The sequence below is a fragment of the Micropterus dolomieu genome, linkage group LG18 (assembly GCF_021292245.1).
Source record: "Micropterus dolomieu isolate WLL.071019.BEF.003 ecotype Adirondacks linkage group LG18, ASM2129224v1, whole genome shotgun sequence".
NCBI lineage: Eukaryota > Metazoa > Chordata > Actinopteri > Centrarchiformes > Centrarchidae > Micropterus > Micropterus dolomieu.
In genome coordinates, this window is record NC_060167.1 from 11783180 (window position 1) to 11808598 (window position 25419).

The window sequence follows — 25419 nt, forward strand, 5'->3', positions numbered from 1 at the left end:
AGTTCCTTTGACCTCATGATTCTCATTTGCTCTGACATGCACTGTGAGCTGTAAGGTCTTATATAGACAGGTGTGTGGCTTTCCTAATCAAGTCCAATAAGTATAATCAAACACAGCTGGACTCAAATGAAGGTGTAGAACCATCTCAAGGATGATCAGAAGAAATAGACAGCACCTGAGTTAAATATGAGTGTCACGGCAAAGGGTCTGAATACTTATGACCATGTGATATTTCAGTTTTTCTTTTTTAATACATTTGCAAAAATTTCTACATTTCTGTTTTTTTCTGTCAAGATGGGGTGCTGAGTGTACATTACTGAGAAATAAAATGAACTTTTTTGATTTTTGGAAAATGGCTGCAATGAAACAAAGAGTGAAAAATTTAAAGGGGTCTGAATACTTTCCGTACCCACTGTATGTCTCTGTGTCTGATTGTCGGTTTGTCTTTCTAGTTTAGTTACCCAAGTTAACTTAGTTGTAGCAGGTGTAGTTAGCTAGCATAGTTATTGCAGAAAGTTAGCTAACAGAGGGTCTTCATTTTATTTTTTTAGTTTCCTCCTCTTGGTTTAGTGTGCTGTTCATTTTCATTATGGCATTTGTGCGTGCGGTGTTGGGGACAGATGACAGAAAACGCGTCGCACTTTCACCTGCCACCGTCTTATATACAGTCTGACGGCTGTTTTACCAATGCATCGGCGGAGGCACCCCCCACATCCCCGCGGTAAAGTAAGCGCACCATAAAACGTAGTGGGAGTTATCGTGTGCAGTGCGTGACAGGACCATCGACTGTATAACTGATTACAGCTGATACGCGCACATAAGTTTCTATCATGGGTAAGTAATAGCTACTCAGACAGTAAAGTGTACTAAACTTTACAGTGTAGTGATGTTAACGCAGAATATTGATCACTCCAGCCGGTCAGTTTTTGGTTGTCATGGTAATTGATTACGTCCGACTATTAACCACACCCCCATTCTCTGTTTGAGAAAGAACGTTAACCAAAAACCGCAGTTAAAACTGGCTGGAGGGGCTTTAACGAGGCGTCACAGTTTTTTAACGAGACATGACAGTGCGCCTGCGCAAGCTTGGAGAATGACTTATGAATTTCTATAGTCATACGTCACCACCCCGTTTTAAAAACTAAGCAACTTTTGCAACTTTGAGCACAAAATCAAGCCATTTGTCAAACTAAGTGGGTAATCAACATTGTAAGGAAATGACTGAAAAATTTGAAATATCATAGAAATGTCAAAATACACTGGAGGGGGGCTTTTTACAGCTTTTCCAAGTATGCGTGTATTACATTCAGTTCAAATCCAAACATCCAAACCAGCAAGCCCTGGTCAGCCTCTAAAGGAGTTAATCAGTCTTCCAATGTTAGTTGTTTTTGTTTAAACAGAGTGATTTTAAGTAGTGCAAACAAGGTGAAAAGGGTGAATGTGGAGGAAAAAAATACATTTTCAGGCTCCCTAAAAGTGGTATGATACAAACTTAACAAATTCATGATTAATTGCAAGCGATAGTATTAGATTACATTGTTTTGTGAGGTGTTCCTATTATTTTGTTCCTCCCCGTATGTTTGTTTGTTATTGTATGTTTGTTAAAAGGTATTTTGTGTCTAACGATTCAAAAATCAAATTTTATGTATCGGCTTATTTTATGGGTATTTATTTCCAATGTTCTGTAATCAGTGTTGGTTGATTAGATGGGAACACTGTAATTTCCAGGATTTTAAAGATGAATAAATTGAACCCTGAATCTTGAAATAACACTCTTGGGAGACATGAACTTCAGCAAAAACAATCAAAAACATTATCAGTCGTAACGGTCCTAGAAAACCATCTTAGGCAACAACTGATCTATAATCTTCTTTGAGAGGATTTTAGTTTTTTGCCTCAGGAAAATAAAGCTGTTTCATGCTTCACATTATATCATGTCAAAACTGACATGTCTTCCACAAAATCTTAATGATGAACAAAATGTATTTCATGAACACTAATAAGGGTGGGGTGGATATAGATTTCCTGATGAATGGAAAATATCCCCCAAAATCGCTCATCCTTAGGGCAGGACACATCTCTCAATAAATCAACCAGACAACAACAAAATCTTTTAAACAACTCCCACTCAGGGTAGTCAGTCTATTGTAGCCTCATACTTTGGATATTTATAAACATATTGAAAATGTACTCAGTTTTGTATGATTTCTGTCCTCATTGATGCCTATTCTACAGGGACTCCAACAACAAATTAGCAAAACAAAACACTTGACTTCTCTTTTGCTTTGTTTTCTCGGCAGGCAGGGTTTTTATACTGTATGAATTCACAAATGGTGTTTATATCACCTTCGCACATCAGTGAGTCCAGTAAAGCTGCATTCTATAAATCAAATGAAACACTGTCGGGTTGCATCATAAAAACATCTTATAGGATGATATAAAAACAGGCAAATCAATCAGTCAATTAGAAGATGAAAGCAGATGCTTCCTCTGCAGTGTTTTGTCAGCGTTTAATCTGTGAGGGGGTGATGATGACAAAAGAACAGAGATCGTTCATCTCCTGCGGCTGAGGCTTTCTTCAGGGCCAGCACAATCGCTGGCTTTGTCTCAAGGGCAGGAAGGTGAAGAGAGTTAGGGATTGAAGAGTTTTTGAGGTACGGGACTGGCAACATTATTCACCCATTTTGAAAACTCTTTACTCCACATCAGTCTTGAGGTTGCACTTATTTTGCACTGCTTTGCAGAGTTTTTATGAAAATGTTCCTCCAGGTCTGCATTCATTATGTATAACAAAATGCTTGATTCTACAACCCAGCATAATGAATGGGCAAAAGGACTTGTTTGTTGTCCGCATATTTTGTTCATATCTCTGCAGTTGTGATCGTGCAGCTCTCTTATATCTCAGGCCTGGCAGCTTAAGGGCTTGGATTTTCCTCCTTGGAAGCTCCTATGCTCCCAGGCAACAGGTCTATCTAATTATGGGAAATTATGCTTGTGGCACGTCAATTATGGTGCAAAAAATACTCCTGAGCAGCTGTGTATCATTTCCTGAGGCTTAGCCCATTTCTCCCATAAAAGGTTTTCTGTGCTATTGCAGGTTCTCCCACTCAGAGTATCTCTCACAATAGTACCAATAAAATATAAGCAAATATTTTCTCTGAGTTCACCGTACAAAAGCCTGCTTCTCAATAAAACAAGAAATTGCTTTTCTGTTCAGTAAAGAGATATTTAATTTTACAATTTGACAAGAAGAAAAGGCAAACCAGTTTAGCCAAAATTGTGAGTGAGCCATGTGTGATCCAACAGAGCAGATTTATAAAGCACCAGCGGCCTGTGAAGGCCTATTGCCTAATCGTCGTCAGCCCGTCACTCCAGATGACCTCATCTCCACAGAAACACAGAGAAGAGCAGCAAAGTGAAATTCCAAAACAGTAGGAGCCTGCTGTTAGGTAGCCTCCTCCATATGGCACCTGGATCTTTTTTCCTCTTTTTAATTAACACCTTTTGAACGTACGCAGCAGTCCCTTTTCAAACAGGACAGGTCGGAAGTGTGAAAAATAGTCTCTGGCCCAGGCTAGCCAAGTAGAATTAACAGGAATATCCCAGAAGTTTCTCAAGGTCTTGGTTTAAGGGGTAAAAACTCACTTACACTTAATGAGAATGATTACTACCACTGTAACAAGAGTATATTTTAAAAATCATTTTGTGATTAGTTAGACCAGCAATAATTAGTTTATTTACCCCGTTGGCCACTTTGGGGCAGATCTTCACAACAAGCTGGACACATAGCAAAGCAGGCTAACTTGTTAGCATATAGTTGCTTATTTACAGATATGATGCAACATTAGCATTCATGTGGAGTCGTTGTTCAGGCCAACTGGTTGTTTTGTTCTCTGCCAACTCCTGAAGGAAATATCGGGCTGATAAATGCTCCAACATGTTCACCATCTATTTGCTTACTTTGCCTTAGTCGTGGCTGAAGTTAGAGGCCAGAAAACCAAAACAACGAACTGACAGATGTTAAAATGCCACTATGAGTATTTACGTAAATGTAGTCATTTGATCTATTGTTTATATGAAAATATTAAAGTGCGGCTTTATGATAATTGCATGACGGAAATTTATATATTAGATTGAAGTGGCCAATTCTAAATGAAGAGGGTAATATCGAGTGCTACTTCGCCACTGTTTTGTTGCACTGGGAGGCCTTTTCTTTTGTCATTTGTCAGGGTATCAGTGTTGCCAAAGCATGCTTGAGAATTCAGTCAATTTGGTGGCACTGAACTATGACACTATTACAGAGTCAATTAGGTAGGCTTCAGTCTGAAGCATTCCTATTCTTAGGGGTTAGTGTGCGATTTCAGCTCTGCCTAAGGCGCTTCTGGACTGTAGTCGTAGGAAAGAGGTCAGGCTGAAGTCAATTGGTTTGATTGAAACCGCTGCCTTTGCTTTAGAGAAGAGGTGAAAAATAAAATGGAACATTATGCAGCCATGTAGTTTCTTTTTTGTCTTGCACTTTGAAGAGGGATTGCAGTGAAGGGCTCCGGTCAGTCTATCTGTTAATGGGATATCTGACGATATCTGAGAAAGAGTAGACTCACTGACCTGCTGGAGGGGCTCTGTAATTAAACGCACATCTTTTTTACTTAAATGTCATAAGGCAGACACCACCTCTAGTCAACGTTGCTGAAATTTTGAAAGATGATTCATTCTGTCACTGTGTTCTGGTGTTTAAAAACATTACAGTCATTAGCTTGATGGAGGCGATATGAACTAAAGGTCATATTTTAAATGATGACAGGTTTTGACTCCTCCACCATGGCCTGATCCAAAGGGTAAAAGAAGGTCATTTTAGTCAATGTTGGGAAGCCAAGTTTCTGGTAACTCAAACTTTTTTTCTGTAATCACTTATTTTGTCCAGTAATACAGCCGGGGAAAAAAGCACAATTCTGTTTGTTGTTTGAATGTCAGAGGTTTCCTAAAAAAAAGAAAACTGTGCAGCAAGTGAAAGCAGACAGTATCAAAAAGTAACAGTAGTTTGATGCTATCTGTTTTTTATTGTGTTTTTTGTGAATGAGTATAAAAGCATCAAATTCAGGCTCCTCTGGTTGACACTATAGGTCAAGTCACTTTATTTATAAAGCTCATTGTATAACAGAATAAAAATCACCTGTAAAATCTAATATGACACATCAACTTTTGTTGAGACTTTCACATAAAATTCTGTAGTAATCTTTGATGTATCTTTGAGGCATAAATTGTGGTGAATGCGTTTTTGTAAGCTATTCATGTGATTTTGTCATCTGCACAACCACAACACCACAAACTTGTAATGAGGTGTATAGCCAATTGTGACCGCTAGCCAGCTCCTAGTAGACACTATTGTGCTTAGAGCCTGTTGTGTCTACAATGGAGCTAAAACTGAACTAAGGTGAATGGAACGGACAGGAGCAAACCAAATGATGAGTGAAAAGAGCGAATTACTTGTTATTTCATCCTTACATGTTTCTGCCTAGTGAGAAGATTCTAGGGCAAAATATCTTGTGTAGACGATCTTTAAAGCAGCATTAATTGATTTCCTTTTGCCACTTGGGGGCAATGGAACACGCTGTAAAGAACACCCTTTAAACTACATTAAAGGGTGTTCTTTACAGCTGAACATTTCATCAAAATTGCAATATGGCCAAGTTCAATATAAAAATCACAGGAGCTGCAATGTTATGATAAAGGTAGAATGTGCCACATCACGCAACTATAAATGAAACATTGTGGTGCTTCAGAGATGCCCCAGCCAACAAATCATATTGTCCAGACATAAGGGAATCTGCGTGTTTGTTACAGACCCCAGCAAAAATCACATCATCATTTTAACTTTTTTTTTCAGTGAAAATGAAATGCAAAATTTACCATTCCAACAAAAATTGTGACTCATATTGCAACATCTGTCAAAAACATCCCAACAGTTACCTATTTACACATCCAGCAGATACTTAGAAACATTATCTTTCATTATGTTCACCAGCGAGTTGCTAACTTAGCTTTTTTTCTGGAAACCGCTGCTTGCTGCTACTAATAAAAATGAGTTTATTTGTGTGTGAACCAAAGTCAGTAAATGTAGGAACTGTAAAACCAACAATTAGCTGTTAAAAGATGTTCAAATGCTATGCAGAGTTGAGGGGACACTGCAAAATGTAATTTTACAATAAATGCTACACCGCACTGACTGAAATGAAAGTGCTTATTTCAATTTGTGTATGACTTGTATATGATTGAAATATGCGCTGTCACTTGATTTAACACAGTGTTTCAAGCTTGAAGTCTGAGATCTGAGAACTGTGATGAAAACAGCCCTTTAAAGTCGGAAGCATCTAGAGCTTAAAAAAAAAAAAAGAAAGAAGTCAAGTGGATGCATTCCACATGTTAATTATTTACTTGAGTGGCTCCACAGACTAAACACACAAAAAGACATGTGTGGTGAACAAATAACAGGGGAAAGATGCACAATTAGGAAACTCAGTGGAGCAGAGAAACAACAAATTGTGTTTTCAGACTTAATACCATTGTATTTCTTTGGTTTAATTGAACATGAACAGAGCATGGACACAGCACAACAGATAAAAGTATACAACAAGCCGCTCTGACAGGGCATGTTGTGGAAAATATGTCTTGGAAATGTATTTTGAAAAACAAATGGCATCGTTGGACATTAACTTTTTTCTGACACATCAGACCCACATAGGCAGTTACACAGTATACACTTGGCAAGAAAAGAGAATCATTTGCAAGAAGAGATATTGCAAATCTCCTCACATATCCACAAAAACAACCTCCTGACACAAAGCAAACCAACCGCAAACCTAGAAGATGCGACTTTGTATGACAAATGCAGCAGGAAGGTTAAAACATTAAAAGTTACTTTCTAGCATCAAACAGTGTTTCTCAGGATCCAGGTTCCTCTTTGAATATGTTGTCAGTTCAGTACTTAAATTCTAACATGAACTTTTGTGACTTTTCTGCAGTTCACATTTCATTTGTATATCCATAGTACAGGTGTTGAGAACACGGTAATGGAGAATAGTTCATGTGACATTTTAACTGTCATTAATTACTACTGTTAATTTCACTAGCAAGGACCACAGAATTAAGAGGTACGATTAAGTGATTTATTGATGATCGAAACAGAAAGATGTACGAGGCTTGTAGTTGCTGAATAGACATTCGAAGCGTTGTGGGGGAAGCTACGATAGGGAAATCCGCCATAGAACCCAGGCATGACGGACCCCTTATAACCCTATAGAGAGGAAGAAGGAGATCAGTAGGCAGGACAGAGAAAGGGGTGGGGGGGAGGGATGCGGAATACTGGCGATGACGTGATTGATGTGTGGTCCCGCTCCTGAAACTCTGCTAGTGAGCACCACATAAGAGCCACATATGATCCCATTCAGCTCTGACCTCCTTCAAATGACTTGCTGACATCCTCACTGATCCAGCAAAAATTTATCATTATTTGTGATTTAGGACTATCAGTATTCTGTCTGAGTACATCTGTGTCTTCTTATTTTTTTTTTTCTTCCACGGAATAACTTTACTCACTGACAAAGAGGTCGTTACATTATGTATTCAAATTAAAGCACAGAGCAGGTTTGTAGTTTGCAGAGGAATTAAAAAGCTTTTTTTTTTATAGGACTGCTGCAAGGTTAGCAAGCTCACTGCTGTTTTTACAAGTCCTGACTTAAGCAGGAAATTACAAGCTTTACCTTGAATTATTACATGAAAGACATGAAATGGGAAATGGCTGTTGTTAATGTAAAATACATGCAGAATGAAGGAAGTGATACCAAAATTGTTTAAGTAGTAGCTCATGTGGAGTTCAGCATCCTCAAGGTTTAATCCTGGATTGTTCAGTGGTTCTTCACTGTTCACAGTATTACAATACAAGGAACTGATGCCATACTGTATGGCATGAGCTGTTTGTACATACAAGATATACTTCAAATGTTGCTCACAAACACAAAACACATGCATGCTCTTAGACCGCGTTCAGACCAAGTCACATAGAATCTGATCTTTTCCAGTTCAGATTTGGGCCACTTTCATATGGGTTCCAAATAGGTCTAGACAGCCAGATAGCAATTCATGCGACTCTGACTTCACTCTATAGAGACCACTGTCACAATTCTGCGCTAGTTGAAATTAAAGCAGAAAATGTATCGCTCCACAAAAATCCAGAATTAAACATGTGGCTCTCTTTCTCCTCATCCTTGTTACCATTTTCATACAAATTCCCTGTCTTTCACCTGAAATCAATTTAAAACAAAACCGTAGACGCTAACCTCAGTAGCCTCAATATTTATTTCCATACTTTTGCGCATGTGGGTCACTTTCCGGCCGTGGTCATTTCACACTGGAGTCTGATATGGGCCACATTTAAAAAAATAATGTGAACAGACAATCAAAAAAATTGGATCGGGGCAATAAATTGTAATTGAGCATTAAGGCCTGCAATGTGAACATAGCTTTAGATTCATATATGCATGCATCCCTATATATGGGTTTTATTGTTGGCCATTGTCTGAGATTGTGTCATGAGACTGTACAGTCTGTCTCACTAGTCTGATGTTTTATTCCAACAGATAAACATGACATACGGTAGCCAATAGATCTCCACGCACTGAAACTTAAAGTAGCATTAAGTGATGTTTTTGGCCTCTTGTTGTAGCTATAAACACAACACTGACATGTTATCACCTTATAAAGCTAATAATGGTGAACTTGTTAGCAAATAGTCATCTTTTTACACATTAGTCACAGAGCAACATTAGCGTAAGTCCAATATTTACTCTTCTCTTAGCTGCAGTTTGATCTCTGCCAACTCCTAAAGCGAAATATCTGGTTCAGATGGATGCTAAATGCTCCACCATGTTCACCAGCCAGTTGCTAACTTTGTGTGGTTCTCGTTTGGTGCTGGGCAGATAATGTGCAGTAGGTTTTGCAAAAAAAGGTTAAAAAAACAAACAAAAAAACAATGACACTAAACCAAAACGTTGTGGGCTGTAAAACCAGAACAATGAGCTGAAAGACGTAAAAAACACTGTAGAGCTACCTACTTGTCCAGAGTTGAGAACATTACGAACAAGGTTATACTAAACTCTCTGCTGTAAATAACATACCTCCTGATAGTTAAATTATATTTCTGTTTTCTGATGAGTCTGAAAAACTGGTCATTAGGAAAAGAAAGAACTGTGGTTACCATGGAGGAGCTGAGGTTAATAAAGCAAATTACGGATGTTAACTAGTACTTCTAAGCTAATCAGGAGACATTACTTTTGGATTTTAATGTACAAATAAATGCTTGGTAATTATACAGAAGGGAGTGAATAAATATGCATGTTTCTACAGATTAATGTCAAAAGTTGTAAATTAAGTAAATGAAGATACAAAAACATTAAAAATCTATAATGATTTTGAGGTCATTTTAACAGGCTTTTCTGCCGATATAAGGAGGTGAGGCCCAAAACTGCTTGGTGCTGTGCCATGAATGTAGAATCACTCTGGAGAGCATCAAAACTAACTAAATGACATTTACCAGATCAAATGATTATAGTTTCTCCTCAGTGGACTTCTTTAGCAAGTTTGGTCTTTTAGCTTTTGGGGTGTTGTTATCTGCTCTTTTCCAACTATTTGTACACATATGTGGTGGTAATAATAGTCCAAAATGATGGGAAATAAAAAAACTACACATTTTCTTGGGAACCCCCCACCCCAACCGAATTTGTTTGCAACGTGTGATACATGTTGTATTGGTGTTTTATAGTCAGATATAAAGCAGGATGTGCTTTGTGAGCACACAAATTTATTTTTTGCTTCACCTCTGCTGCTACAATTCCATCCTTGGGGAAACACTGAACCAATTTAACAAACACATATGTGCCATGAAGAAACACTGAAAAATTACGTAAAGCTTAACTGAAGTCGCCAATTTCATTTATGATTTCAGTATACAGTAATGAAATTAGCATTAATTATCTCTGCCATGTTTTTGGTTGTGGGTTTGTGCGTCTGTCTGCAGCTAATCTCGCATACCACTGGACCCATCACCCTAATATTTTCTGTGACACATGTGAGGGGTGGTGATGGAGCAGTGGATAAAACCAGCCTTTGGTGTGAGAGACTCGTGTTAAATTCCCACTGTGACACATCCACCAATGTGTCCCTGAGCAAGACACACCCCTAGTTGCTCATTGTCAGTAGCTTTGGATAAAAGCGTCAGCAAATGCATTATGAACTTTTGATGTAATGTTTTATTATTAATAGTAATACCAGTTTAAAATAATGTGTGCCAAGAATCTCCGACCATGTACCATAGTACATTTTAACCATCGACTTATCCTCGTTACCAATTCAATACCTTTGAGTCACAATTTAGAATAAGTGATCAGTGTTTCCCACAGGATTTTAAGAGACTATGGTGGGTGGGCCTCGGACCCTCTCAGTCCCCGGAAGAATATTTTGTACGTTTTAAAGTTAAATGCATTAATTTGGTGCAAATAATATGTATGAAGAACTTTGTACGCTTGTAAACAATGTTGTGCTCTAATAAACTATTTAATCACAAACCCATTGTATAGCTATAAATGGTGATGAAACCGCAACACAAGTCAACAAATGTATTTAATGCTTTTCTAGAAACCCTAAATCAAAGAATAGAAAATCGAATAAGTAATTTCCCTAACATTTTTTTGTTTCTCTCACAAACGAGTGACAGAAACAGACCGTTAACGTTACTGTAGTTACCTCAAAAGAAATGTTATTATGAGATGTGTAAAAATTTTGAAACTATGGTGGAGCAAATTAGACTACGGTGGGCCGCCATGGTCTCGTTAATTAATTTACAGTTATTCATTTAGCTGACGCTTTTATCCAAAGCGACTTACAGTTGTTATTCATGTCAGAGGTTGCACGCCTCTGGAGCAACTAGGGGTTACGTGTCTTCCTCAGGGACACAATGGTGGATGGGTCACAGTGGGAATCGAACCCGGGTCTCTCACACCAAAGGCATGTGTCTTATCCATTGTACAATCACCACCCCATTAATGGGAAACAAATAGCTTTCTTTGTTTTCAGTAAAATGTTAAATTGTTTATCTCTGTATATCAGGGGTGTCAAACTCATTTTCACCAAGGGCCACATAAGCATTACGGTTACCCTCAAAGGTCCAGTTGCAACTGTAAGACTGTATAAACGTAACTACTCCTTCACATATATTATATATCTGTCTCTTTATTTGATTATGTATTCAAGTTAAGGACATTTATCAGATGTAAAAATATAGCCTTAGTAAGAAAAAAGGAAGAAAATAAATGATTTTATTTACTCCATCAATCAAAGATCAAACATTTCAAGTAAATAACAAAGACAAATATCATCAAACATAAGCTTTTACAGTAACTGTTAACTTTTTCACAGTCCAGAGGTGCAGAACCATGGTAAAACAAATAATTGTGAGCTGCTAATAACATGAGGGACAGATGTGGCATTTGATAAAACAAATAGTCCAGCTACACACAGCCTTGCAGAGGGCATACATCCAACTAATGAGAGATAGTTTGATTACCTGGAAAAATGCAGACGTATAGGCTACTGTGGCCTAAGCCTAGTTCACGCTACACTATTTTTAGCCCGATTTGCCGCTCGGCGACCGCCTGGCTGTGATCGGGAGAAAATCAGCGGTTGATCTGCAGTTGCCAGTCGTTGTGTGTGAACTACTCAATAACGCATCAAAATGGCTCCCCGACACATTTCTGACACATCACCGACATCTGCCAGATATCTAGCATGCCAAATATCTGGAGGAGTCGGCCGACTCGACATCCACATCTAGCCAATGGAAGCAGGCAGCTGGCAGAGCAGGCAGCTACTTTTTCCACTGCAAAACACTTTTTACTCACATCCAGCTCTCTCTGTATCTCAGACGATCCCTGCTACCTGGGTGTGCTAATCCATTCTTTCAACCCAATTGCTGTCTTTATAATAACAAAAAACAGCTGTTTTTCTGTAGGTTCACGTGATTTCCAGTTTGACATTTCACTTGTGTTTTCTTGACAAAACGTGGTTTGGAGACCAGCGTCGGGTGACACAGCCGCTGTCAGCTCGTGTAGTCTGTGACCCCCTGTCACCAATCAGTCATGTAGTGTGAACGACACAACGACTTCAAGACTCCTGTCACAAGACGGCAAGTTTTGTTGTGTGAACGGAAAACTACCGTAGTGGGTGTGGAAACATTGCAATCTAGTGGCGGGATGCCATCACTTCTCAGGTCACAAAATCGACACGCATTGTGGGAGATTTTATGGCAGCACAGACTTTTCTGTTAGGACAATCATAAATTTTAAAAGCTTTTGCGTGCCACATGAAATGATGTGTCGGATTTGGCACGCGGGCCTGACACATGTGCTGTATAATATAGGTGGACATAATACCCCATGAACTAATTATAAGAACTTATAACACATATTTGTTTGCTTTAAGTGAAGTGACACACATTTTGTGCAGGAAAAAAGTTTTATTTATGTTTCTTCACTTTATGAACAATCTGTATGAATTTTGAACATTTTGCAATTTAGCACAAAAACACAACTTAATTACATCAAGGAAGGTGGTGAGAGATCGCTCTAGAGAAGACCTGTTGCCAACCATATAACATCATGTAAGAAGAGGCTCAGATGTTCACAGATGAAAGGTGAGCCTATGGACAGGCCCTAACAGATGCAGTGGACAATTGGAGACATCGTGGCAACCGCTCCACAACTTTTTAAAGAACATTTAAAAGTAATTGAATGGGAATACTGTTGGGGCAGTAGCACCGTGGGAATCTCTTGGCACCTCACGATTCGATTTGATTACAATTCAGAGGGCTGCGATCCATCTTGATGAATATATTTTTTCTGTGTGATATGTGCATTTCATTTGCACATTAAAATCCAAAAGAAAGGTCTCCTTAATTGCTTAAAAGGACTACTTAACATCCCTAATTGACTTTACTAGCCTCAGCTCCTCCGCAGACACCAGTGTCCTTCTTTTAACAACCAGTTGTCAGACTCCTCTGAAAACTCAAATATAATTTAATTATCAGCATGTACAGTATTTGTACAGGACACCAGTTTAGCTTGGACCTGATGTTCTCATTCCTCGACAAGTTAGGTAGTAATGAAATGCAACTAATTAACATTACTCAGTACTAATTTAGCTAACGTTACATTATAGCAACAAAAAACAATGTGCTCTGCTTTTCCAGCAGTTGCGTAAACAACACACTTAACGGACACGCTGTAACCTACACTGCACATGTTCTGCCAGAGTGACAATTTACTAATATTTTCCTCCTCTAACTTTCACCATCCCGTTCTGCATGTTCAGCTGCTCGCTCTCTCTCATTCGCTGGCCCACACACTTGCTACGCGCACAGGACACACAGGGAGCAGCACAGCGTTCAGTGCTGCACAGTGTGCCAGTGAAAATAATTAGTTGCGCAGTGATATTGTTGAGCGTGTGAAATTTTAGTAGCGTGGTCATACATTCAGCAGCGGCGTAATGCGTCAAATACAAGGGCAACACTGGTCTGAGACCAGTAACAAGAGATCACTGGTCTCTGTGCTTATCTCCGACTGTCCGGGCGCTGCACTACCGCAGTTCCGAAAGTTCCGCCATCCAACATTACGTTATCAATAAACATTTAGATAATCAATTTTTGACATTTAGTAATTGATTTAGAATCTTTCACGTCCGCATCGCAGTGCATCTAAGAATCAATTTTTTCACCCCACTCAATGGGCTGGCACCACAGATTTAACATGTATTACACGACATTAGGAAATATGCTGTCCATGACTGTTAATGTGACGACCCTAGATGCGGATGTGGAAGAATTTGAATTGATTAACAAATCGATTATCTAAATGTTAATTGATAACGTAGTGTTCACGGGATGCAAATGGCGGAACTTTCGGAATTGCAGAAGTGCAGCGCCCAGACATGCGGAGGTGTGCACATAACAGAGGTCCTGTGATGTTCCTGGTCTCAGACCAGTGTTGCCCTAATTTTATTGTGTTATAAATGTATGCATAAATCATTATAGCGATGACCTGCATAGAAAGTGTTACCACTTTGGTCTGATCTTGAACCAGAGCATCTGCAGATTAATTCCAAACCCTATATGTTATGACCCACTAAAGTTAGGCATGATATGAGATGAATAAATCCCCGTTTTTGTTATCTTTGCCGCCATCTTGACTGTAAGGGATACGAGGGACCATTGAGTTGGGATTTAACTCTTCTTTGTTTCGGAGAGGAGAGGGTGGGAGGGAGTTTTAAATGGTGGGGTGTTTTGACTCATCATCCCTTTTATTGTTTGTTGTCTATATTCATTTTATTATGTATGTTGTGTTTGAACGTGTGTGTGTTTTATTAGGTATGTGAACCCAGGACGCTCAGTTACAATACCATTACACTATTCTATACATCTTAAAGAAAACTGAGACTATACTATAGTGTACTATATATAATATATAGACTATGATATATTTGCTATATAAGAAAACCTACACAGTATAAATGTTCTCCACCTTATTTCACTACTCTCATGCGTATACGCTGGACACAGCCTGCCCAGCACTCATACACAACTCTAGAAACTTGTAGCGGAGATCTACACTCTACAGAGTGCACTCTTGTAGTTGTAGTGTGTTTCACACTGTAAACTGGTTTAAGTGTCATTTTATGTAGTTACTGTAAAATTTTAATTAATAGCCAAGTCCCAAATAGCCGCCTACCCCATTTACTGGCCTGGTGTGGGAACACATTTTGACAAATAAACGCAGGACTCTGATGTATAAAACCTCTTAAATCCCGCTGGGTCGCCTGCTTTAGCTGCTTCTAAGCTGCTAAGATCGTGCATACAAATATTAATAATTAAACTTATCAATATGTCAATATGAACATGCTACACATCATTAGATCGGTTAGATTCTCCACAATTCAATGTTCAGTTCATTTCATGGAAACAACAAGCCAAAGTCTAATTCTTATAGATTTACCGGTGTAACTGGCATGGTAGAAGAGATAAAAAGAAAAGTGTTGACTCCCATAACCTTTGAAGCGCTTGTTAAGTCCGCTCATTAAGTCCGAATGTGTCCATCATGTGATCCTTGATTATTTATATTCCTTTAGTCTGTAAGGATCCACCGATCAAAACAGTTTTTCATAAAATTAATCCACATTATGAATCCTGTCATGTGAAGTCCATTGCTTTCTGTTTGCTAACTTCTGCCACACCTTGGGTATGTTTGTTTTTGTTACATTGCTGCCTACAAAATAAAAGTGCAAAAGCCGTCTGTAGGAGCTAGATCAAACAAATTAGTGTATTTGATATTATTTGATATACAAGTAATATTCATACCGTTTGAAATAAATATACTGTTTTCATAGTAGTTTCAGTTTTGTGCAAATGGAATTAAAGGCCTGTCCCATATGGATGCCTGTCCCAAATATAAGCAGGGTCACTTGCCTGGGCTATTAATCGAAGTTTTACGGTACTCTCTTTTATACCCTGGTCAGGTGCAGCACAAAATAAGCCTCTTATACACAGCAAAAAACAAAAAGAATAATATAATCAGTAGTATGGGCAAACAGGGAGAAGATGCTGCACACCCAGTGTCTGCAGTTGCAAAGCTATACTAAACAGTGTTCGAGTGAGGATCTGATGCTAAGAGCAGCGAGAATCTGCTTGACTGCCTCATCAACTGATTGACCTCAATTTGGCTTTTGATATGCTGTTAAAACTCACTCACATTTTGACAGCTTGCCATCATGTATATATAAAAATGTCTTCTCTCTGCAGTCTAAGTCTAATCATTGGCTTATTTGTTCATGTGGCAAGTTTGTTCATGTGAGTGTTGTACAACATAATGTGATTTAGTGGTGGTGGAATCCAGTGTTCACATAATTCAAATACAAACAAATGCACTGTTTGTTGATGAAATTGTTGAAAATCGAGATTGTGTTTACATACTATGTGTCTGTTTTTTTATCTGGAAGGCAAAAAGTATAAATTGTATTTACAGATTTTATGACTGTGGCTGTCCAGACTCTGCAGCGGCACCTTGTCACTATTCGTTTCCATTAGTTGTAGTGAACACATTGTTAAGATAACACCAGGATCTACTGTGGCATGCGAGAAACTGCAAAATGATGGTGGCATTTGCAGCCTTCTCACTTAAACATCGAAACTGACCGATAATAGTGGCTGTTTCAGTCAACTGGACAAGTGGGTCATCACACACAAATGGCTGAAGTGATGAAATGCTCTCATCACTGCGGTCAAGACACACGGTCTACCATAAATGATTTGAGGCATCCACACAGTGGGATTTTTAGGGATACCACATAGGGCTGCACGATATGGAGAAAAAGTCATATTGCGAATATTGTGGACAATATTGCGATTCACGATTCGATTATAATGGAACAAATGGTACTCTGAGTCTGCTTGCTTAATTATCAAGGAAAATGCACAAAATACTGACATTTTGAAATGTGTTCCTCAACTTGAACAAAGTTAAACAATAAACAATATTTATAACAATAACTAGTAAAACAGATGTAAAACAGAACAAGGCGAGTGTGTTGCTCTATGGAAGAGGCAGCTAGAAGGAACACATATTGGCACACTGGCATCCTGGCTCCAGCTCAGTGTACATCTGTCTCCATAACCTGGTTGAGGAACTGTGCATGAGTGTATTAAATAAAGAGTATAATGTTTAGTTAATAGTATACTGCTAATATAACAATAATATATTAAATACTACATTGATTATAATTTCATATAATAATAAACTATTTTACCACTAGTTGAATATTATGTCCAGTTAGAGCTGTTTCATTTCTGTGGGGGTTTTTATTCATTAAATCCTTTTGCAGGAAAAAGGCTCTACATTGGTCTCTAATTTGTTAATGCTTAGTGTTAACTTCACAATAATCATATTGTCCAACATTTAATGATCTGCCATAGCTTGTCAAACTTTTTTTAATGGCCCGCCCCATCCAGGTCGGTTGATGAAAAGTGACTTACAAGCAAGTTGGCTCTGTGAAAAGTTGAACATGTTTAACAACAAAAGGCACCAATACAGCTAACGTTAAATGGCAGTGACCCAAACCCAAACCTTCCTTATCTTCTCCCAATTTTCTTATGTCTTACTGCTTCAGCTGCTGCCAACCTCTCTCTGTCTCTGTCACAGAGCGACCAGAGCACTGGCATTTCTCTCGTTGCTCCGGTGGCGCGTCCGACGATGTTTTAAACGATTTGCAGCAGGGCGGGAGGTTGCGGTAGGTTGTTGTCCTAAAGTTACTTGCAGACTGCTCATGATTAACTAATGATACCATAATAACTGCTCATCATTGTTCTCATTGCACGTAGGCTTATTTGTTTTTAGGGGCACATGCGAGAGTCCGATGTTGGTGGAGATGATGAGCAGACTCCAGCGCACACAGAGAAGAGAGCCTCACACACACTTTTTCTGTTTTAGTAAATTACACACCTTTTGGTTATGTAATCGCACATGACAACATCACAGTTGCGATTACATTAATTGTGCAGCCGTAATACCACACTTCGCTTTTAGGTTCAACCACACAATGCACTTCCTGCTCAAGAAACAGTTGACGAATCAGTTTTGCAGGCTGTGTGACATGTTAAGAACATACATTTTTATTTACATTAATATTTTATTTTGATTTATTTGATGGTGAGGGATCTTGATATCCTGCTGTTCTGCCTTCATCCTGATGTTTTCTTTTTACCATAATTTGTAAAAACTGAGCTTAAGTAGAAGGACGTGTTTATGATCTGTTATATGTGCACCCATTTATGCAGAAAAAAGAAACAAAATATTTAAAGGGTCAGATGATGATAAACTTGGATAAAATTAGTTGGGTGCAGAGTAGACAGCCTGCATTCATTTCTTTTGTCTAAACTCTCATTGGCTATTGCAGGCCACCACTCTCAAAACATGTCTGTACACAGCTCTCAATGCGAAATTGCTGCAGATATTTTCACTGACATAATTTAAAATCTTTGCATCTCCTAGGACAGGGTCAGAAATTCTGTCTGACCTTCTCAAACTTAACGAGGTTTGGTGACGGCTGTGAAAGAATGAGCCAGTTTCATCCAATACGGGGTCTCAGACCTCAAGCGTTTTTTCGACAGCTAAATGGGGACAGATTTAGCTGTCCCCTCATTGAGCTGGGCACCCAGTTGGAAAACCACAGAATGACAGCAGTCTAGACTGCACAGGACAATAATCTATTTTAAAAATCCTCAAATAACAATGGTTGAAGCATTTTTGTACTAGTGTCTGTATGAGCTTCATGTATCAGGTTGTTGAGTGTGTAGGTTGTGCATGAATACATGACTCAGCCAAGGTAGAGGAATGTGTAACTTTAATTAATTTGCATTTATGTGTTCAATAATTTTCAGTAGTCTCACTCCTGCTAGTTGTTTCCTCTGATTGCTTTTTGGAGAACACAGACTCACTTTGGCCAAGAGTTATTTACAAACATTAGCTTCCTGACACTTAACTGGTCTCCAATTACAACGGTGATGGGTACAGTATGTATCTGTATTGGATCTACAGTGTACGGTTTGTACAAAGACAGTTCTTGGCTGTGTCCCTAAAGTCCCGAAAGCTGGAGGATGCTAAGAAGCAATCCTTCAGACAACACGACACACACTCAGACACTCTAAATCTCACCCAAGAAATCCTGAAGCACTGGAAACATTGCTTCGACTGCACAAAACACATTACGCTGTTTGTTTGTTTTTCAGTCTGCTTTTGCAAGGACTCAAAAGTGTAGGAAATTTTGTGTTTTGTTTTTTTTTTTACGAGAACCTTTTCAAAATAGAAGTCTCTGCTAAATCCACATGAGTACAGGAAGGTTTAATGCCCTATTCAAAATTTAGAGCAACGTAATACACACGTTGTGACATCATTTCCTGTCCCACAAAACTACTAAAGATATGTTCCAAGTGAGACCTGATCTGATGTGAAACCCACATACTGTTGATGAGGAAAAGGTCTTACCAGGCTTTCTTTTAGAAGCTAATTATCCTTCTGCTGGTCAATCACACTTCAGGGAACAAATATGTAAAGTACCATTTTTTATGTTTTATTCACTGTTTATTTCTAGTGAAGATATTGTGCGACAGTTTCTAAATTGTCATATTGACATATCTATAAACTTGTTTGTGTGTTTAGGGGGTGTGTGCATCTCCCAGTCCGTCAAGATTCCTCGGGAGCCCAAGCAGGGAGAGTTTGACAAGGTCATTCGGCGACTCAGAGAAAACCCAAACGCAAGAGTAGTTATACTTTTTGCCAACGAAGACGATATCAGGTAAGGCCCGGAAATAGCTACATAACACCCCTTTGAAGATTAAAAAAAAAAAAATACACGCCTCCCGCGGACGGCAGAGAAACATGTGGGAACACAGCCGTTTCAGTCAACCTCTGCCAGACCACTGTGTAATGAATCGCAAAACAAAATCAAAGTGGAGCTGGTCGGGATGCTGACCTTATCCACTGAAACATCCATTTCCTCACCTTTGCAGGCGGCTACTCCATGCAGCTAAAAAGGCCAACCAGACCGGTCATTTCATCTGGGTGGGTTCGGACAGCTGGGGCTCAAAGATCTCTCCGGTTGTGCACCAGGAGGAGATGGCAGAGGGTGCAGTCACCATCCTGCCTAAGCGGCAGTCCATCAAAGGTACAGAGAAGAGCATTGTATAATAAAACCATTTACATATTTAGGTGAAATATTATTTTCATAGAAAGAAGAAGAATAAAAGTTGCTGTGTAATGCTGAAATTTTTATCATCAAATGTCCAGAAAACGAAATTTCAGTGAAACAAAGCAACAAAGTAAATTGAACATATGCAGTATTCAATCAATTATACAGTAGAACACATCAGAGGCTCTGGGTCACAGACTGCACCAACACTGTTGTTTACACTGACTGTGTCAATGACCATAAACCCATTGATCTGTCTAGGGTTTGATCGTTACTTCATCAGCCGAACGCTGGAAAACAACAGAAGGAATATCTGGTTTGCAGAGTTCTGGGAGAACAACTTCAACTGCAAGCTCAGCCGACACGCCGTGAAGAAAGGGTCCGGGCTGAAAAAGTGCACAAGTAGGAAAAAGCTATTTAACACTCCTTTTTGTTCAAACTTTTAACAAAGATTCTTCTGATGTTTGACGAAGATGACACATTTGGCTCATGGTGAAAGTGTTTTGACAGCATTGCATACCTATAAAAATGGAACAGCTATACATTCAATATTCAAAATCACAGTGAATCTCAAAGCTCATTTCGGTGCTGCACTATGTTTCTGCTGAGTCTAGTGTGTTTACCCACATGGCTGAAACAAGTGAATGGCTTGGTGCTTAAAGCTTCTGGCTCAGTGACGTACGTTACACAGCTGTGAATAGCACTATCTGTCTTAAGGTGGAAAAACCTGCTGTTTTATTAGGATTTAAACACCAATTAACAACACACATATATATTAGGGCTGGGCACGCAATGCATTAATTAATTAACGCCGACAATTATTTTATCGCATGTTTACGCAGTTTTTATTAGTAGCCTTTTTTGAACTGCTTCTGTGCTCTACACAGCTGTAGCCTAACTTAAGTTAAAATTATAGGCTACATAACTTTACCTGATGGGCCTTCATCTAGTTTTGCTGGGATGCTCTTTAGTGTCTTTAGTAAACAGTAATAGATTCTGGAAACTTACAAACAAGTCTCTCTTCCAATGATGTGTGCTGCGCATCGGATACAAATAGTTCAAGACAATTCAACTTGATGGCAGGCATGTGCGTGAGGCACAACCGTGACACTTCACCTCACTCTAACAGGGACACTTGCTACTGAACATAGACTGTTTATGCTGCTCCCTGATGAAAAAAAAATTGTTTCTACTGATGCATGTTCAGAAAATAACCAAGAAAACAGATTTATATATGTTAACCTGTTGCTCAGAAGGTGCCTGTTATGATGTTAAGATTGTGGCTCTGGACTCAAGCTACATAAAAGGTAATGCCCTGGCAGTGGCAAATAGCTTTGGTTTTATATTTGATTTGATTATATTAATGTTTAAGTTGAAATTTACAAGAAATATTTTATTGCTGTTGTGTAAAGGGAATATTGCTGGTAAAAAGCACCTAATTTGTTTAAAGTGTTTGCAAACCACGTTATTGCACTTTTGTGTATATGGCAGTACATTTAAAGTGTACAATACACTACTTTAGAATTCATTATTTGATTTTGCGCATAACAATGTGATTAATCGCAGAAAATCATGTGATTAACCGTGATTTATTTCAATTTTTTTTTTAAACGATTGGGGGTTAAACTGGGTTTCCTTGCAGACCTCTTTCTTATCTTAATAATAATTTTTTAATTACTTTATAATAATCTACAGAAATCAGTGACTGTTGGCTGCACTAATAGTTCCTTATACAAAGGATGCTTCATTATAATAAAAGCAAAATTGATGAGCATGACAATGACAATAATTTGAGTGTCATGATGTGAGACACATGCTTATTACATGAGTGGCATAATTATTAGATAAATATAATCAGCAAGCTAGCTCAAAATTGTTACCTCCTGTTAGAGACCTAGATAAATAATGAGCTAAATGTAACATCTACGACACACACTAGAATTATTCATTCTTCTGTGATGGAGCTGCACTTTTTTTCATCACCAGATATTTCACTGGCCAGTCTTTTGGTTGACACCCTGCTTAAAAAAAAAGGCAGAAATCTGAGAAAGTGGAACAGTAATACAGAAATGACAAAGCAACATATGTAGGCTATTGACAAGACTCAACTGTGTTTATCAAAACCAAACGGGAAACTTCTGGTCTGAGACGCGAATTCAATGTGAAAGTCCCTTAAACCTGCATTCTAGTTTATGGTCTCAAACGCTAGTTTCAAGTTTTCTTCAGTACAACATGACGTTCATTTAGTATATAATGGTCCCATTTATTTTAAAATAGACCATAAAGCAGAGTATGCTTCAGGGCGGGATTATCTGTCATTGACAAGTTGTTACCATGGCGACCTGTCAGTCAGGCTAGAGTGATTCGAGCCCACAGCACTGTGTAAATTTAACCAGCGCCGTTGAAAAATCTTATTAGGAGTTGGCTGTTCACTTTCTCTGGTGAGTACATTTAGTTTTAAGACTGTTGTTTGCTAGACAAAATTATCAGCCTTGTTAAAATGTTAGTTAAGGTGAATTACACATGCACCTAGCTAAGCAAGCTAACTAGCTCCACACACGACTGTTAGCTCCACGTCTCGTCCAAATATGGTCACTTCCGGGCACTTCCTGGTTGCAAAAAATCAACATGGCCAAACTCGAGGCTTCAAAACCACAAACCAACGGGTGACATCACGATGACTATGTCCACTTCTTTTATACAGTCTATGATCAAAACACTACAGTAGTAAAGTATGTGTAACCCAGTTAGAAGGGAATTTATTGTGGCCTGCCTAAGGCACACCTGTGCAATACCCATGCTGTCTGATCAGCATCTTGATATACTACACCTGTGAGGTGGATGGCTTATCTTGGCAAAGGAGAAGTGCTCACTAACAAAGATTTCGACAGATTTGTGAACAATATTTGAGAGAAATAGACCTTTTGTGTACATAGGTCTTAGATCTTTGAGTTCAGCTCATGATGAATTGGGCAAAAATAAAAGTGTTGCATTTATAATTTTGTTCAGTGTATATCAGACAATACCAGTAAACTGATTTCACAGTCATTTATATCGTTAATGTAAATGGTGTAGGCAGAAATACCTCTCCGTGTCAAGCAAGATAATTTAAGATAATTAACAGCACCACAATCTACAGCTTCCAGAAATGACAATAAAGTTGAATCAGTTTCAGCAAAAAAGGCAGGAAAATTGCAAGTTAAAGTGTTTTACTCTGCAGTCATTTTAGCCAGGTATACCTCTACAATCATCTAGCAGCTGTGCATTATCTCACAATGCTGTGTGCGCCAATGGCTGTGCTTTATGAGTGGGTGATAAGATGTACCATGAGCTGACAGAAATGTTTCAGCTGTCAGAGATTTTGCCGTAACATTTATACTATGGGTAGCTAAGCAGGACTGCTTTATGGCAATATTGGATTTACAGCATATTTATATCATTGTGATTTGTTCGGTAGTTAATTCCCTGGATAATCCACAAGCTGATAATTTTATCTCTGAAAGGTTCTTTAATCAAGTTTATGGAAAATGTTGTATATCACAATATATTTACATTGCTTTATATAATAAATTGCATATACTGTGAAGAAAATCATAACTAGATTGCCCACCCCTACTGTGCATAACAACTCAAAGGCTGCTTGGATGATGTTGCTAGTGCCAGACAAGCCACAGTGGTTCTGATATGTGTCCAGTGGGTATGTTGACATCCATTTCTGTATAAATGTGGGAGTGATCATCACTCTCATATATTTTATTTAATGGTGTCTGTAATGACGTCCAGTGGTATGAAATAAGGACCCCAGGAGAGTCTTGCTTATTTATATATACACACTCTGGATTTAACAAAGAAAGGTCTTGGCAAAACAATAAACAACTAAACCAGTACAGTTGAAACAATACAGAATCACTAAATGCACTAGAGAGAAACTACAAATTTTACTCAAGAGGCGCAATGTAAAACAAACAGCTGGCATCGTTTTCCCAGGCAGTAAGTCCCAACACTAAGCACAAGAGAGAACACAGAGGGTTATATGTAAGGTAACACTCAATATAATACTTATAGACGAGTTATTCTTGAGATTGGTAGAAGTGACCCCTTGATACCTGCCAGCGGGAATGCTGCCGAGAACACCGGCGAGCTCCTTGGGGAACTCAGGTTCAGGAGCTTGTCATCTGATCAGCAACCTGGATAATATGAGCTTACATTTTTATATAAAACATGGAACAGTGTGTAAGCAGGTGTTCAGATCTGGAACAAAACAGTGTATGTATATTTCTGCTATTGTGCATGTATAAGCTTTTGGTCTTCAATCTAAAGAGAGTTTTATGAATCTGTCCCTGGAGTCATAATACACAGCTGGTTGCTAGAATATTTACAAGAATCTCTATTAGGCTATAAAATAACAGTGAAGTGGAAAAATATCAAATTGAGCCAAATAAAATCTGTTAATTCACTCAACTGCATTTATAGGTAATATATTTGTAAGCAGCTCTGTAACTGTAGATTCTTAGTATTTCAAGATTTACAGTGCATATTCTCTGTTTTTCTTATAGTTAACAAATGCCACGAAAAGATCAAAATGAACAATGAACAATGCAACAGTTCGGCCAGAGATTCGATTGTGTTAATTGATGTACAGAGTTCTGGTAATCCCACTTTCAAATTCTTTAATTTTCAGACTTCAGCCCCAAACACTCCCTCAAGTGACATCACTTGAGCCCCTCCGGAGTCACAAAAGGTTTTATTTATGTTTATTAGGTTTTTTTTTTTGCATATATGCATACCCCCAAATTCTGTAAACCGACTGTGTAAAATTGGTGTAGTGTCCTTTTAACAACATCGGGAATGTGTAATCAACTCAGTGAAGGAACATGTCACCAAATTAAACAGTGTGGCTCATCAGTGGTTTTATTTGTTTTTTTTATAGTTTTTGTATAAAAATGGAGGTCTATGGCACAGAGGAATAAGATATAAGTATAAGACTTTGGATACACAGGCCAGTTTTTGTCTTTTCAAGGGTCTTAAGGCTGGACTAGGTAATGTCTCTTACTGATCTTCCTGCCTGTATATCTACCTACCTAACTGCACGTACTCTGCCCATCAAAAATGTTTTTGAGGGAGGCCTGACGGGAGGGGTTGGAATTTTTTCGGTTGCTTATATTCACAATCTTTCTCCAAGTTGCCTACCCTAGCTTTAAATAACAATAAGAAATCACCAGACTTACTCTTTAAAATAATAAAGGGCTGCTTGAAAATGTCAGGCTGTTAGGGTTAGGGGTTTATTATTATTTATAAATTTATATTTTATTTGCAGGTTTATAAAAGTCAGACAAAAAGGTTTTTAAAAAAAAGACTACATTGAACTAAATACAAAAGAATGAAACTGCAAATAGGAAAAACATGAACATATCTGCCATGACGTTAAATTAACAGATTATGAGACACACAGCAATTAAATCTTGTACAGTCAACTAAATAATTGACTGAAGTGATCGCTATACTGTAAGACAAAAAATGTCAACATCAACATGGTAAAGACTGTCTCTATAGTGGAGTGAATGCGGTAAGCACCTATATAAT

The 25419-nt window shown here is 38.4% G+C and overlaps 1 protein-coding gene across 4 annotated transcripts in view; it reads left to right on the forward strand.

Moving 5' to 3' along the window:
- Window positions 1–25419, forward strand: part of LOC123956610 (metabotropic glutamate receptor 4-like) — a 174246-nt gene that overhangs the window by 93718 nt on the left and 55109 nt on the right. For all 4 annotated transcript variants that reach the window (XR_006821583.1, XM_046028924.1, XM_046028925.1 and 1 more), the window contains exons 4-6: window positions 19308–19443; window positions 19658–19812; window positions 20098–20238. Coding sequence is in view for 3 of the 4 variants with exons in the window: in XM_046028924.1 (XP_045884880.1) it covers window positions 19308–19443; window positions 19658–19812; window positions 20098–20238 (432 nt within the window). In the remaining variant the exon portion in view is untranslated. The remainder of the gene's footprint in view (window positions 1–19307; window positions 19444–19657; window positions 19813–20097; window positions 20239–25419) is intronic.